At 47.6% G+C, this 14,695-nt stretch overlaps 1 protein-coding gene across 2 annotated transcripts in view; it reads right to left on the reverse strand.

Annotated features, from left to right (window-relative positions):
* Window positions 1-14,695, reverse strand: part of DUS2 (dihydrouridine synthase 2) — a 143,094-nt gene that overhangs the window by 26,362 nt on the left and 102,037 nt on the right. For both annotated transcript variants that reach the window (XM_078868507.1, XM_078868508.1), the window contains 2 exons: window positions 8,123-8,193; window positions 7,610-7,696 (listed from right to left, as the gene is read on the reverse strand). In XM_078868507.1, coding sequence (XP_078724633.1) covers window positions 7,610-7,696; window positions 8,123-8,193 — 158 coding nt within the window. The remainder of the gene's footprint in view (window positions 1-7,609; window positions 7,697-8,122; window positions 8,194-14,695) is intronic.

The raw sequence follows: 14,695 nt of genomic DNA on the forward strand, positions 1-14,695 counted from the left end.
ATCAGTGGCGCAGTTTGGAGACGATGCAGGGACGGGGAGGGGGGAGAGGAGGCGAGCGGGGGGGGGGCGTCAGGAATGGAAACGGCGGTCATCTTGATCGATGCGCCCGGGGAGAACGGCGCGCTGTGCATCCACTGGGGCAAGCGCCCCGTCTCTCCCCGTGTCGTCGGTTTAAGCGAGCCAGCACGAAGACCCGACGCTGTCCTGGAACGCGAAGGTCGCTTGCCAACGGCGACGCCACCACACCGAGACGTTGCCAATGTTTCTTTTTTTCAGCGGGTAAGGCCCACTGAGCTAAACGGCTCTCTCACAAGCGCGGCCAGTGACCCCCCGCCAAATAGGTCGCCCTGTATTAGGGTGCAGCGGTGACGCAGCGCTTACTGTGCTACAAAACCCTGCTGGCACCGACTTTCGATTCCCACCCAATGGCTAACGTTCGTAGCAAGGGATATCTTAACCATTCAAACGAGCGGCATGGGGAACCCTTCATCCAGCGGTGGAATGACTCAGGGTTGTACATGATCACATATCGGTGTTACAGTCATAAAACACAGACCACACACACAAGCCCATTGCCAAGCCTGTTTGCGGCAAAAAGGCAACCCACAAAACGGCTTAGTGCAGTGGGTGTGGAAATCATTAGTAATCATGGCCCTTTGCTCACTGCAGACAATTATTTGTAAGTCCCTGAATAAGGTACAGGGTACTGCTGGAGCACACAGTCATCGTGGCGATCTCAACCATGTAATTATCCCATGGATGCTTTCCAGAGCACGCGTCCAGGCAGACAATTTTTCTTCTCCCTCCGATCAATTGATTGACTCGTGTTGTGGATAACAGCTTGGGCGTGTGTCGTAGTATTTCCTGTCCCTAATGCTGCCTGCTTCTTCATATTTAGCACTTTAGCCAGGCCTCTCAGGATCAAAGAGATGTGTGGTCATAGCAAAATCGGCAACATCTTTCCCTTATAGGCACCAGGCAAACAGAGGAGCACCGTCTTATTGGGGAACTTAGCGACCTGCCACTCGACGTAGCCTGGAAACCAAGGAGTATTCTCCTGGCTACGTTGAATAATGTACCGCATGTTGAACTTCTTTCGCACCATACGTAGCCAACCGTGCTCATCGGAAATGCTGGGGAAGGACAACAAACGAAACACAAAAAGCGGTTCTAAAGAGATGAGTTTTTCATTTACATTTAAAAGTGCATAGTTCCAGTGGCTTCCTAATATCGGAAGGAAGAGCGTTCCAGATAGCCGCGAAAGAGCCAACGGTGCCATTTGATCTCCCAGTGGTGAGGAAGTTGAAACAATGGTGCAAGTTTCTTAGAATCTTTCTCTGCCCAACCCGCTGTATAAATGGGTAACACCACAGTTCGTGGACCAGTAGGTCACATGCGGTTGTGTGGAGTGTGGATATACCCAGTCTTTCATTACATGTGGCCAGCCTGGAAGAGAAAACGGAGAAGAATCTCGAGGTGCTCTCTCGAATGGAGGCCCTTCCACCAGCAGTCATGTGACCAAAGATTCGCAGCGCTGCACTTTTTGCCTTTCGCTATGCCTGTTATGCCGTGCTTATTTTTTTGAGAAAACGGGGACATTGATGAACGTGAATAGAAAAACTCTGAAAAGTTTGCAAATAAATACAAAGAGATGCGTGCGTGAAATGAGGCTGAGAAAGAGAAACGCGTTGTTTAGAGAACGTATGCCGGTAAAAGACGCCATTGCGGGTTAAAGACGCCCTGCCCAATTGGCCTTGGGCAGGCCGTGGCGCTGTAAGGGCCGCTGGCCGGTGTTCATCACTAACGGTGTTCATCAGTAACGGTGTTCATCAGTAACGGCAGTCATCAGTAACGGCGGTCAACACTAACGGCGGTCATCACGACCAGTAGTCATCACTAATGGTGGAGCGACAGCCAGGGTAGGCAACGTGCCCGAGAGTACATCCATGGTGGAGACAGAGAGACGAAATCAGCTGTCGTGTGCAGGCGCCACGTGGACAGTTACATCGCAGGACTGCCAGGGATGGTGACGGCTTCGGGAGGCATTCATCCAGCAGCGGATCAATCTTGATCACGGCTGGTGATGTGATGAGGCAAACTTGGTTACACTACCGCATTACTTTCTGGGGTGAATTTTTGTTGACGCCGTGACAGCGCGACAGCCCACCGAGGCTCGGGTAAGAACGGGTACGCTGCCCTAGCGGAAGCGATGCGGCCCTCTGAGAGTGAGGAGCTCCGCGGGCTGGTGGAGGCCTATTTGACAGCCTGTACTTATTTATCTCTCAAGGGAACGTAGCGTTATGGTGCACGTAACGCCGCACTCACACCGATCTGTGGCACGGCACAGCTTCGCGACCCACCCTCCCCCCCAGCCACATTTTCAAGCAAGCACTTGGAACAATTAAATGTAACGTGAACAGCTGGGCAGGGTGCGAGTGAGTCACTGGGCTCTCGCATGTCCACCGAAGCGTTGACGAGCAATGCCTTCCTGTAACAATCCTAGGTCTCCATTAGGCCTCGCCGAGCTTACAAGGCCGGGCGAAGCGGTGGCCGCAGTGCACAGCGCCCTGCGCTACGAACCCGTTAACCCGAGTTCGAACCCCAGCCAGAGCTAACAGCTGTGACAACTGATATGCGGTCTGGTCCTTCTCCCCCCCCCTCCTGCCCCCGAACCACTTCACCAACTGACATTGACCAGCGTGGTGAAGTACGGTCAAATCACCGCGATGCCCGACAAGCGAGTGGGGAGGCCTCCATCGAGCAATGGATTGGCAAAGAGCCTTTAAGTGAATATTGCGAAAAGGTTACGTTACATCTTCACGCGAAACAGAACGAAAAACAATATTTCAGCAAAATGTTATTTCAAATTCATCGGAGGACTGCAGTCAAATCGCATGAATGCTGCTTCTGCCGAGCGACGGATGTCAGTGCCTACAGAACGCACAAACGATTAGCGCTGTTGGCAATGTACGGTGCGAAAGAAATTAAACAAATGTTGCTGAGAACACCATGTCACATGGCCAGAAGCTGAGGGCTCATCGTTGTTTTGTCCACACAACGTAAACCCCTGACTCTTATTAATAACCACATTGTGCTTTAGCCATGGATCAGCGAACAGGACGCAGTTTTTTTCTCTCTCCCTTTTATATACGGGACCTTCAAATAAGTTTTCTCCATTATCCGTAATTGCGTAAAATAAACGGTCTCAAAGTGATTTCATGCACAAATGAGCAGGGCTGCGATGCTCATTTCATGTTCACAGCCCCCCGAGTCAGCGGTGCAGATCTGTTTGTGGACAACGCGGAGTCGCAGGTGAAAGAAAATGTCCAAAAAATTTGAGAAAAAATTTACCCCCAACAGAAAGGCAAAACTCGCACTCCCATTTTTTTGGCAAAGAGAAAATCGGGTTGGGCTACGAAGAGGGTCGCTCTTTTTATTGGATCCTTTGCGACCCACAGGAGCGTCGATGGTCGACATTAAAGAGATGCAGCCCCAAGATTGGATGCTCATGTAAACAAATAAAAATTGGACCCAACAAAGGTCGTATTTTTCAAGGATGAAATATAGAAAACCGCCCATCGGTGTTTGAAAAGTTCAACATTTTGGCAACCGCCCCACCGCAAGTTCCAATTGACAAGTGCATTGTACAAGGTGGCCCAAAAGTAATTTACTTCAACACTGACATAAACATTTTTTAATTGATAATTCTTTCAGTTATCATTTAATCTATTATCGTTATTAATATATATTTTTGTCTTCTTCTTTTTCAGACGACATTTACAATTTAAAGAACATTTACTGAAGACGAACGAGTTAAATTCATCTTCACGTAAGAAAAGGCTGCTGTCATCTTTAAAAAAAGTTCCAAATTAATTTCAAAAGAAAATCAATGCGTGCATGTGTGCATTAATGTTCATGGAAGTCAGTTTAAACGTTTGTTAAAGCAAATTAAATATCCCTTTGTGATTTGTTCAAATAAATATAATAACCTTATGTGTCCTGATTATTAAAGAGTAATAACGACGGAGTGGCATCGCGGGGATGGAACGTGTCGGAGAGGATGTCCGACGAGGAGATGGAGCGATGAGGTCGGTTCATGTGCGGCTGTCGGATGGAATGCTGCATCGTAGGATCACAAGAGGTGGCGACGGCCTGGGGAGGCCTTCATCCAGCAGTGGATTGATCGCGGCTGCTGATGACGACGATGATTATTATTCCGCAAATGAAAGCATCAGTTATTTCAGAACGTACGCTAGGTGAAATCAATAACCCTGTCTTTGTGTGCGTAAAGCGATAACGCAACCACATTAAAAAACACAAATGTACTTCATATGTTTATTCATGCATTTCTTATGAATAATGTATGAGAGGACCCATTAAATACTATTTAATGTATATTGATAGTTGATTAATTACTTATACAGATGAATGAATTAGGCTGTAAATATTAGCATTTACTAAACTGTCTTGTCACGAGGTGCAGGCATGAATCCTGCCACCTGAGTTTGATTCCTGGCCATGGACAACATCAGTGGCAACATCTGAAGTAGTTCTGAGAAATCCCTCCCAACATCCATACTGACCAGCCCGGAGAAGCACGGTCAAACAAGGCCCACGATTGCACTGTGTGGGGGAGGCCTTCATGCAGCAGTGGATCAGCATTGGGCTGCAACCTTTGCATTGTCGTAAAATGGAAATGCGCACAGGCTTCACGAACACAAACCACTTGCCGTACGACCTGCCGGAGGCACTCCGTTGGCCTCCGCACGTGTATCGTACACACGATCCCAGTGCGATCCACCAATCCCCTCCCCTCAAAAGTACCGGATTATGGACGCAGGTTAAAGACGTCGTTCGAAGAGTTAACAGAAGGAGTGAGTGGGCTTGGGCTGAAGAAGTCACGAGAAGGGACACTGGCCAATGGTCTAGAATAGTGGCAGAGTGGCAGCCCCCACAGATGCAATCCATCTGAGAGGATGCTCACCTCTGGCATCGAAGTGCCCTATGAAATGACCACGAGGTGCAGCTGTTATGGTTAAGGACCCAAAGTGGTGAGTGTGTGCGCGTGTGTGTGGGGGAGTGGCTGTGTAGCGGTGAGCATGCTGTGTTAACGAACCCGGTGACCCGAGTTCGTTTCCCGTTCACGGCCAACAACAGTGACATTTAACTGAACCGTCCTGGGCATCCTCTAAGTCAACTGATCCTTAAATTATGCGATGTCAAAACATCACCACTGAGGAGACAGAGGCAGCCAGGCATGATGCTGGCCACCCACCCCTTCGTGTGCCGTCATGGCCTTCGTAGGTGCTCGCTAGCAGCACTTGCCCTAACAGTCTGCGAAGGCTACGCGGGGGAAATTTTGTCTTTGCAGTCATGTCAAGATACTAAAATGAGAGATCTGCGATATTCCCAACAGAACTGTCAAATGCGTGTTCCTGTGAAAAAAATACGACAGGATGGAAAGTGGACTGTCGCCTTGGTACAACACCAGCAGCACCATCTCCGCAGCGATGGCAGATTCAATTATGCGCAGCTCTTCAATACAATGTAAATTCACAGCAGGCCAGCAGCCCACTCCAAGTGGCTCACCAGAATACCCAACGGACATCGTGCCACAAAAGCTTGTTTCCAGAAAAGCATCTTAAACATACACAAGGGTAATGAAATGTACGTGCAAAAAAATGTACACGTCGAATAATATTTGATACTGTTTTTCGATCGTTTAACTTTTATGTTATCCCATTTTATAGAGGCCACTTTTATTCTGTTAGTCGATAGGCAGGTTAAGCTCCGCAGCAATGGGATGTTTACTACGAAAAAAATTATTTACCCAGGAATATCCTGAACAAGTTTCAAGACTATGTTTGCATAGAGTCCAGCATTGGGATGGTCGGTCAATAGCATGAACCCTTTCCCGTTCCGATGACGAAACCGGAAGAAAAGGTAAAATAAGATAACTTCATCGGTACCAAGGCTCCACACGGCTGCTGCTAGAAGAGTAACATCACACGGCTGCTGCCAGTAGACTCAACTACGTAAAAGTGTTACCTTTCAAATGAGCGTTGAGGCAGTGCCAAGAAGGGGACAACACTAATTTTAAGAACTTTAGGCCCTTACGGTTCTCATCACCGACATGTAAAATTGTTCACATAAATCACAGGGAGTTGAATAATGGACATTCTAATAGCCAGCCAGCCAGCCATACGAGCATGGACCGTGACACCGCGACATGAATTTTGACAATGTCGCTACCATGATAGATGGCGACAGTGTAGGAAGGTCTTCATCCAGCGGTGCACGGAGCATGGCTACGGGCGATGACAACGACGCTGCGAGCAAGTGCTATTGAGAGAAATGCAAATGTTTCCCTTCAGTTGACCATTAGCCGAACACATCTCCACCGGTGTAGAGAGACACAAGACGAGCGTGCCAATCCAGAGTCTCGAGTCAATTACCCTTTGCACAAGTCCGCTTTAATCAGTGGCCGCTGGATCCACTCTCTCTGAGCTGAGTGATCGCAAATCAACTGGAAAGTTTCGACCTCAGAAGCAACTTCCTTTCCTGGCACAAACATCAATCATTTAATAAACTGCCCAGCCAAAATCCATGTTCTCTCTCCTTAGTTTCAATATTCATATTTAGCAAATGTTCTTCAAACATTTCCTCCATCCGTTTGTTACTACCCGAGGGTCACATCGAGTGGTTAGAAACGCACGCACGTGTGTAGATTCCTTAAATGTCATAGCTGATCAGGTGGCCGTGCGAATCGGAGCACTTGAGCCAGCAACTGCTGAGACTGCGGGTTTCAATTTTGGCAGATACTTGTACTTGGTCACCTATGCATATGCCACAAAAAAGTATTTCAAATTAATCACGGTTGTTTTCCAACAATTTGACATATCCTGCCTCCGAGGCTTAAATATTAGAAAATTGATTGGAATGCATGGCACACTCTTTATACGAGTAATATCAAAACTGTGCCGCAAGTGTGGCCAAAGAGGTTTGCCGCAGAAATTTTATAACAAGTTTTGTGATGTCATCTCTTTGGGCCACTCTTTCCTACAGGGTTGGTGAGCTGCGGTCTACGAGATATTCGATGTAAATTTATGCACCTAATTAGCACGCACAACTGTAATAACTAAGTTGGGGAGAGGGGGGCATCCAGCGGACAAAATAAAATAACTAGTTACTTGCAAACTGTTTGACGGGGCAGATTTGACAACTGTGTGAACTTCCTTATCGGGCGAACGCACGGCACCGCAGCAGACCCACAGATGTGGACGCCCATAAAAGATGTTTATTGGGTTAGACCGTGTAAATCTTCACGCGATCCAACCTAGCAGTATAGCAAAGGCCTACATCTTAAACAGATGTGGATGTGTATCCCGTGCTTCATTTCAACAGGGCCCATCCGGGTCAGCGAACAGGAGAATATTTCCGCAACCCGACCGACATGCCACAATGCAGGCTGCCACCTTTCGCTGGGGGTTCCAGCAACCGGCAAAAAACATCCCGTCGCCGAAATCAAGCCCCCCGATGAGGCGTATTCATATTTCACGTGGCCGGCGGGTGTCATTCTTGTCCGGCGCTTGGGAATCGCGGCACTCACTTGGCGATAACGGGGATGGAGACGGCTTCGCTGACGGCCTTTATCACGTCGCAGCGCACCGCGTGCCGTGGACGCTCATCCTTGGTCCTGAGGAAATGCGCAATGGGCATTCACCCCGATGATTACTGGGCGCATTAACCCGTGAGCATGCACAGGCCAGAAAAAGCAGTGTTTTTTTTTGTCCCGGCAGCTACTTCCCTCTATTCACTTCCTGTGCTCATTTCCAAACTGGGAACCAGAAGTTCACGCTCGATGGTCCTCGTAACATTCATCGCCATGGAGACGAACGTCACGTGCGAAAAACAATCGGTAATTGGCACAAGAAAAGTAGCGCTTAACAAATAGTCCCAAGAGCGTTTTGACATTTTCCCATCTGCCAGTATCCTCGCCGACTTCCGTTTACGGGGACGACATGGGTGGGGCGGTCGGTGGAAGGGACGGAGCGAAACAGCCACCACCACCACAGCCACCACCACCACCCTTGGGCGGCGCCAGGGCCCCTTTCCGCCGTACCTGCCGTGCACGGCGATGGCGGATACGCCGGTCTTCTCGATCCGCCGCACGAGGCTGAGCGTGGCTTCCAACTGCAGTCGACACGCGGGACGAGCGCAGATCGCGGCCAAACGCAAACGGCGCAGTCGTAACTCTTTGGCGGCTTGCGAAATTGCAGAGGTGTGCAGGTGGAACGTCGGCGTTTTAAATCACACACGAGAGCGAAGCCGCAGATGCAACAAAAGGCAAAGGAGTCACGAAAACAAAAAGAAAAGACAAGTACAGCACACCGGTGTGTTGGAGAATAAATCCACAACATTTACAATCTCTGCAATACACCGGTGGTGCTGTACTAGTATACTACACTATACACTACACTATACACTAGTGCTGTACTAGTATACTACACTATACACTACACTATACACTACACACTAGTGCTGTACTAGTTTACTACACTATACACTACACTATACACGAGTGCTGTACTAGTTTACTACACTATACACTACACTATACACTACACTACACACTAGTGCTGTACTCGTAACGAATCGGCACGTTCTGTTTACGTGACAAAACCTCACTAATTGGCCGTGTCGGGTGGTGGCGGGTTTAACAACACATTTATATTTACACGATCTAACCAAAGAAAAATCCTGTATTATGCATTATATTGAATTCATTTCACCGCTGATCACGTTCGCCACTTCCCTGTAATCCACAGCATTTTCACGGATGAGTGGAATCGCGCGGCTCTTTCCTCCCATAATTCCCGGCATACCGCATTGGCGCAAACAATATTTTTACGGATTATTTGGTCTAACCTCCGCGGAGGACCCCCCCCCCCCATATCAGCACGGATTATTGAATCTCTGCTGTGGATGGCTTAAATCTGTCTTCAATTCCTCCTGTTGCAGAATGAAAAGTGAGGCTGACTGATAGCAGGAAGTGAGGTCGGCAGGGTCTGGGCACCATTAGGCCGCTCCGTAAACTCTTGTTCGACACCCCGTTCCGTGGCCCCGGTGGGAATTGCTAAAGATGAGAAACAATACATTTAAAAACTTCCACGCTCACGACCGTTGTACCAACGTGCATAGCGTAGCGAGCCCTCCTTTCTCCCTTTCCCCTGCCCCGTGAGCACCGCTCCTCGGGGGTTTTTGTCCGCAGAATTTCTGCATCCCCACTTTTCCCTTTGTTAATCGTTAGTGCTCTTTACCGGGCTCTTGTCAAAATACAAAAAATATTTTAAAAAATGTAGAGATAAGAAACAACATCCCTCCAATGGATGGCAATGTGGACGTAGATTTTAAGTTTTAAAGAAATGTTATTAAATCTTACTTTGTAATAGTACAATAACATGCCGATTTGCGCCCTCCCGCTTTATGTACTTTTCGTTACAACGTACTCAACTTGTTGATACGTATACTCCATCCCGATTCACGTACTGCGTACCTCACTATAACTTACTTGGGATTTACGAACTTCACCATTCTGCTCCAGTTTTTTCTACGTTGCACGGCGAACATTGAGGCACGAGATGACGTCCAAGCGTCCCTGAATGGCTCGGAGTCTCTTTGATGTGTACTCTTTTCAAATTTGTTCCCCACATACCGTATTTATGGCGACTATTTTTATACAGGTTAAACACATTTTTGACATGATAAACAACTAATAATAAATATATCAAAACCATACACTTATTTTTCACAGCGATGATTAGCCAAAAAATGTTTCGACTTAAGTACTTTAGATTTGCGTTTTGCTTTTCAGGAATGAATCCTGGGCGTAAACCGGAGTATGCCTGTACATACGTTGTTTGTCTCTTATTGTGACTTTTATTAAATAGTAATTTTATGTTAGAAACACTAAGTCTGTGCTTCCCACTCGCCTTGGGTGAAAAGTGGGCTAGGTTTTGCCCAATCCTGGCCAGCTGGCTCCAAAAAAGAAATAAACTAACTAACGTCGCACCAGGACCTAGAGTGGAAGCCCAGGACCAGTTCAGATAATCGCCAACTGCTGAAGGCCGTGTCCAGGAATTAAACTCAGGCTGATGGGGTGTTTTTATCGTAGTGCACTAGCCACGACACAGCTGCCCGCTCCACAACAACAACAACCGCCATTCGCCACTAAGTGGCGGTGACGTCACCACGACGCTTGTGCCAGGCTACGCAACAAAGCACAAACACACACATCTGCGCAAAGAGGGCAAAACTTGCATTGCTTTTGAAAGCCGAATGTACTTAGCGACAGATGTGTGCACACAGAAGAGGCTACACCCTTCACCGAGATAAAGGATTGTTCCTTGGCTGGCCTGCCCTGTCACGACAGATTCAGGCGCCGTGTGTTCACTCATTGCAGACTCGGTGCCTTACTCGCCAAAAGTGATTTCCCCAACCCACTTGGGCGATTGAGCCCGGGCGTTCGGAGGCAGAGCCGCAACCACAAGCGCACATCGCAGCCACTGCAGCTAGGCAACCACCAATTACCCTCAAAAGTCAGTGCTGTTCTGGAGATGGGTTTAGGGTTTAACTTGTTATTCTCGAGGTGCAGCATTTGTGCGTTTGTAACGTAATCTTGAACAGAATACGGCGGGCTCGCACATCGGTAACGACGTGACGGTTTGTCCAATTTCAAGGTCCGTGATTTGATTTTGAATAAAATCGTGGGATGCTCGTGCCTCGAGTGGCTGCAAAAGTGACGTGAACAAATCACATACAAAATGAAAGAGATTAATTCTAACGTGCGTGCTTTTATGTACACGTCAACAGTTGAAGAATACATTTTAATCGACAATACGATAAGGACTAACACACCACGATTGAGATAAATATGAATGTGGTAATACTGCTGAGGTTACGAAACAGGTTTTGTCAAATGCCATTATGAGGATATTCGTGTGATATATCAAAAATAAAGAGAAACGTCAAATCACAGCTTTGCGTTGACACACAAATATAATACCAGAAAAAAAACCTGAAGGTGATACATTGGTGTTTGTTTTTTCAAGAGGCTCGCAAATGATATTACAAATCCGGCGTGACTTGTCACAGCTCTGGGTGATTCACAACAAGAATTATTTACGCAGAATAGCCTCAAAGAGCCCCAGAGTCCAGAATTGAGATGTTTGGCCAATATCATATGAATGAGTTTGGCTTCTTGTGGGAGGAAACCGGAGCACATTGATAGTACCCATTGCATGTCAAGGGTAGCACTCAACACTGCCACGCCCTGGCTACAATGCACACTGTTGCTGGCTGTACTGCTCAAACGTCGCACTCAGATTGTAAACGTTGTGGATTTGCTCTCCGACACACCGGTTAGTGCTGTACTAGTCACGAATCGGCATGCTCCGTTTACGTGACAAACCTTACTAATTGGCCGTGTCGGGTGGTGGCGGGTTTCACGACACATTTATATTTACGCGATCTAACCCACACACAAAAAACCCGCTGTGTTATGGATGAGATTGGTCGCGAAAGCCTGCCACGGGTTAAACTGGCCTTTATCTCCTCACGGAAACTAACCACTCGGGGGCGCTGCCGTGATGCGACGGCGAGAGCACGCCGGGCCTGCAATGCAGAGGTCAACCCTAGACGATCTACCGTCGTGGCAGTTGAAAGGGGTTTCTTTAAATCTCCCCTCCTGCCCCGATCCAACCCGCGGCGTGGCATGGGCCATGCGCAGCGAGTGGATCGGCAAGCCCGCGTGCGGTGGGGTAAAGTGAGATGAACGAGAGAGCGAGTGAGAGAGCAAGAGAGTGAGCGAGAGAGTGACCTAGAGGGGGGGGGGGTTTACATAAAGCCAAGTTTTAAAAATTTAAATAAATAAAAAAATACGAAATGATGAACGAAGCAAAGTGCCGAATACACCGAGCATCTTCTTGTTTCCACTGATCGTAAAAAAAAGAGATAACGAGAGCTCTCTCTCTCTCTCATGGAGGTCCCTCAGCCAGCAGCGGCGTCAGGGAGCAATTTCCGGGCTGCACCTTTACCTTTGTTTGCTTCAGTAACCGCTAAATGTGCTAAAGATTCAAACTTTTTACAAGTGGGGGGAAGGGGGGGGAGGATTTTTCCTTTATTCCACCTGTCACTAATTTAATTTACCCTTTTCCCATGGTTGAAGACACAAGAGCAGTTACTATTAATTGCAAAGTAATATAACGGAGGCTCCAGTTTAAAAATAAACTTTACTTTTCTTTAATGAGCTGTCATCGAAGGAAGGCAGTGTGACCGCGTGCACATTCAACGTTCCCCACCGTGTCTCCGACATGCTCTGGGCAGAGTAATTAAGACGGTGAATCTAAGAGACAAGTCAATGCCATGTTAGACGAGCAGCTGGTAACTCAAGGGGTGCGTGGTAACTGCACGTGGTAATTGGTGCCCTGCAAACTTGAACAACAGCCGGCGTTAACCGTTCCACGACATCTGAAAGTCCAAGTGTACGGAACAACGGCGGCTGTGCCAAGACTGATGTATGGCTCCGAGCGCTGAGCAAAGGGGATATCGAACGAAGACAAATTGCGACCGCACAGAAGGTTGGCTGAGAAGAATTATTGAGAGTGTCTCGACTAGATCTCGGCTAGAGATGGTAAGAAATGAAGCAATCAGAGAACGACTAAGAAAAAGGGTTCACGCTGAGAGAGAAGATTCACGAGTGACGATTACGGTGGTTGGGACACATGGTTTGGAATGGATCCGGAAAGAATCCCAAACGAGGTGCTACACACACACACAAATACACACATAAACATCAACAAAAAACACACACAAACACACACACGTAAACATCAACACAAAACACACACAAACATACACACAGATAAACATCAACACAAAACACACACATAAACACAAAGACAAAGATCCCCTGTATAGCCTTAACAGACTGTAGGGGCAAGTGCTGTTAAGCGAGCACCTATGAAGGGCGGAACGGTACACGAGGTGGTGGGTGGCCAGCACCACGCCCGGCCGCCTTTGTCTCCCCAGTGGCGATGTTTACACACCAGGTACACATTTGAGGCCGAGTCGACCTAGGGGAGGCCCATAACCGGTTCAGATAATCGTCAGTAGTGTTGGCCGTGAGCGGGAATCGAACCCGGGTTACTGGGTTCATAGCGCAGCGCGCTAACCACTACACTACCGCTCCCCACAATACAAACACACACACACATTAACATACACACACACACATTAACATACACACACACACACCGGCGCACGGAATGATAATTAAACAGAGGAGCAAAGGTGGGCTGGATTCACTCGGTGAGGAATAATCTTGACCAGAAAGGTTGACGAGTCAAGGAAGCAGTGGTGCTGGTCCGAGTACAGGGACAGGTGGAGAGACCTCATTCAGCCCCAACCTCTCTAGAAGATGACGCAAGGGAATTCAAGTATTAAATCTGCTCAGCCTGAGATGCAAAAGCATCAGCGATGGCTGGGGTTGAGCCTCAACCGTTTTCAAAAGATGGGAGACAGAGTTAAAAAGAAGCGCGCTCTTATATTTTCATTTTCTTGCCCCCCCCCCCCCCTTCATTGGAACGAACTTCCCCTCCACATTTCGATTTAAAGCTTTCGTGACTGCAGGGATTCAACTTCTTGGTTCTTTTGGTAAAGTGACGTTACTTGATACAGCTATCGTGCTGTGACGGTTCCACCTGAAGACGGAAGCTTGTGTTGCCTCTGAAACGTGGTGAGAACTATTTGATTATGTTTTATTTTTATTATTTTATTATTCCCCTCCACACTAAGCAGTCGCCTGCTCCTCACTCAAATCTCACTTAACTGTTCCCCAGATCACTCCACGACCCCTGAATCTCCCCCCATTATAACCACCACCTCTTCATGTTCTCATTCTATGGCTATCACTCATTCCCCATTCATTCAATCCATTCATCATCGTAATCTGCTGTCCTCAATTTCGCTTTCACCGAATTCACGCATCACAGATTCGCCCCCCATCGCTTCATCTCGTCCATTGTATTCACCGCATCTCCACCGTTACATTCACACGTTGTATCGTTCGTTCTTAATTCTTCGTAAAGCGCCAGGGTTAAGTAAAGCGCCATATAAGTTCCGTTAAGATAAGATACCATGCATTTAGAAATCTGACCTTTACAATAAAAAGTAACACACCAATGTGCACCAAATGAGAATGTTTTCAAACAGTGTATGTCACCGCCTAAAGTGACATACACTGGCAAAAAAAAAACATTGCCACTGACAACCACTTTGGATGGTGAAATTAATATATCAGCTTGTGGTTTGTTGGGAGCCGTGCGGGTTGTTGCATTGTGAGAAGAAAGTGAGCTGTGGCCAAAGGCTTGGAGAGGGCCTTCACGGTGGAATTTGAGGAAGACGACATTCTCTCCGGCATCCGTCACGCACCGAGCGTGACACACTGCACACACGTGCGTTCGGCACGGTTAATACTATGGGTATTTATAAGGGCTTAACTTTTGGACTACAACCGTAATCCAAGACATTTGACGACGTGCCGGCAATGCAACAATGCATCCAAGGTGTTAGATTACATTACGTGAGTGAGAGGAAACAAGGGATTATTTTTTAGGGTTGCTCTGAATTGGAATTG

The sequence above is a fragment of the Lampetra fluviatilis genome, chromosome 26 (genome assembly GCF_964198595.1).
Source record: "Lampetra fluviatilis chromosome 26, kcLamFluv1.1, whole genome shotgun sequence".
In the NCBI taxonomy this organism is placed as follows: domain Eukaryota; kingdom Metazoa; phylum Chordata; class Hyperoartia; order Petromyzontiformes; family Petromyzontidae; genus Lampetra; species Lampetra fluviatilis.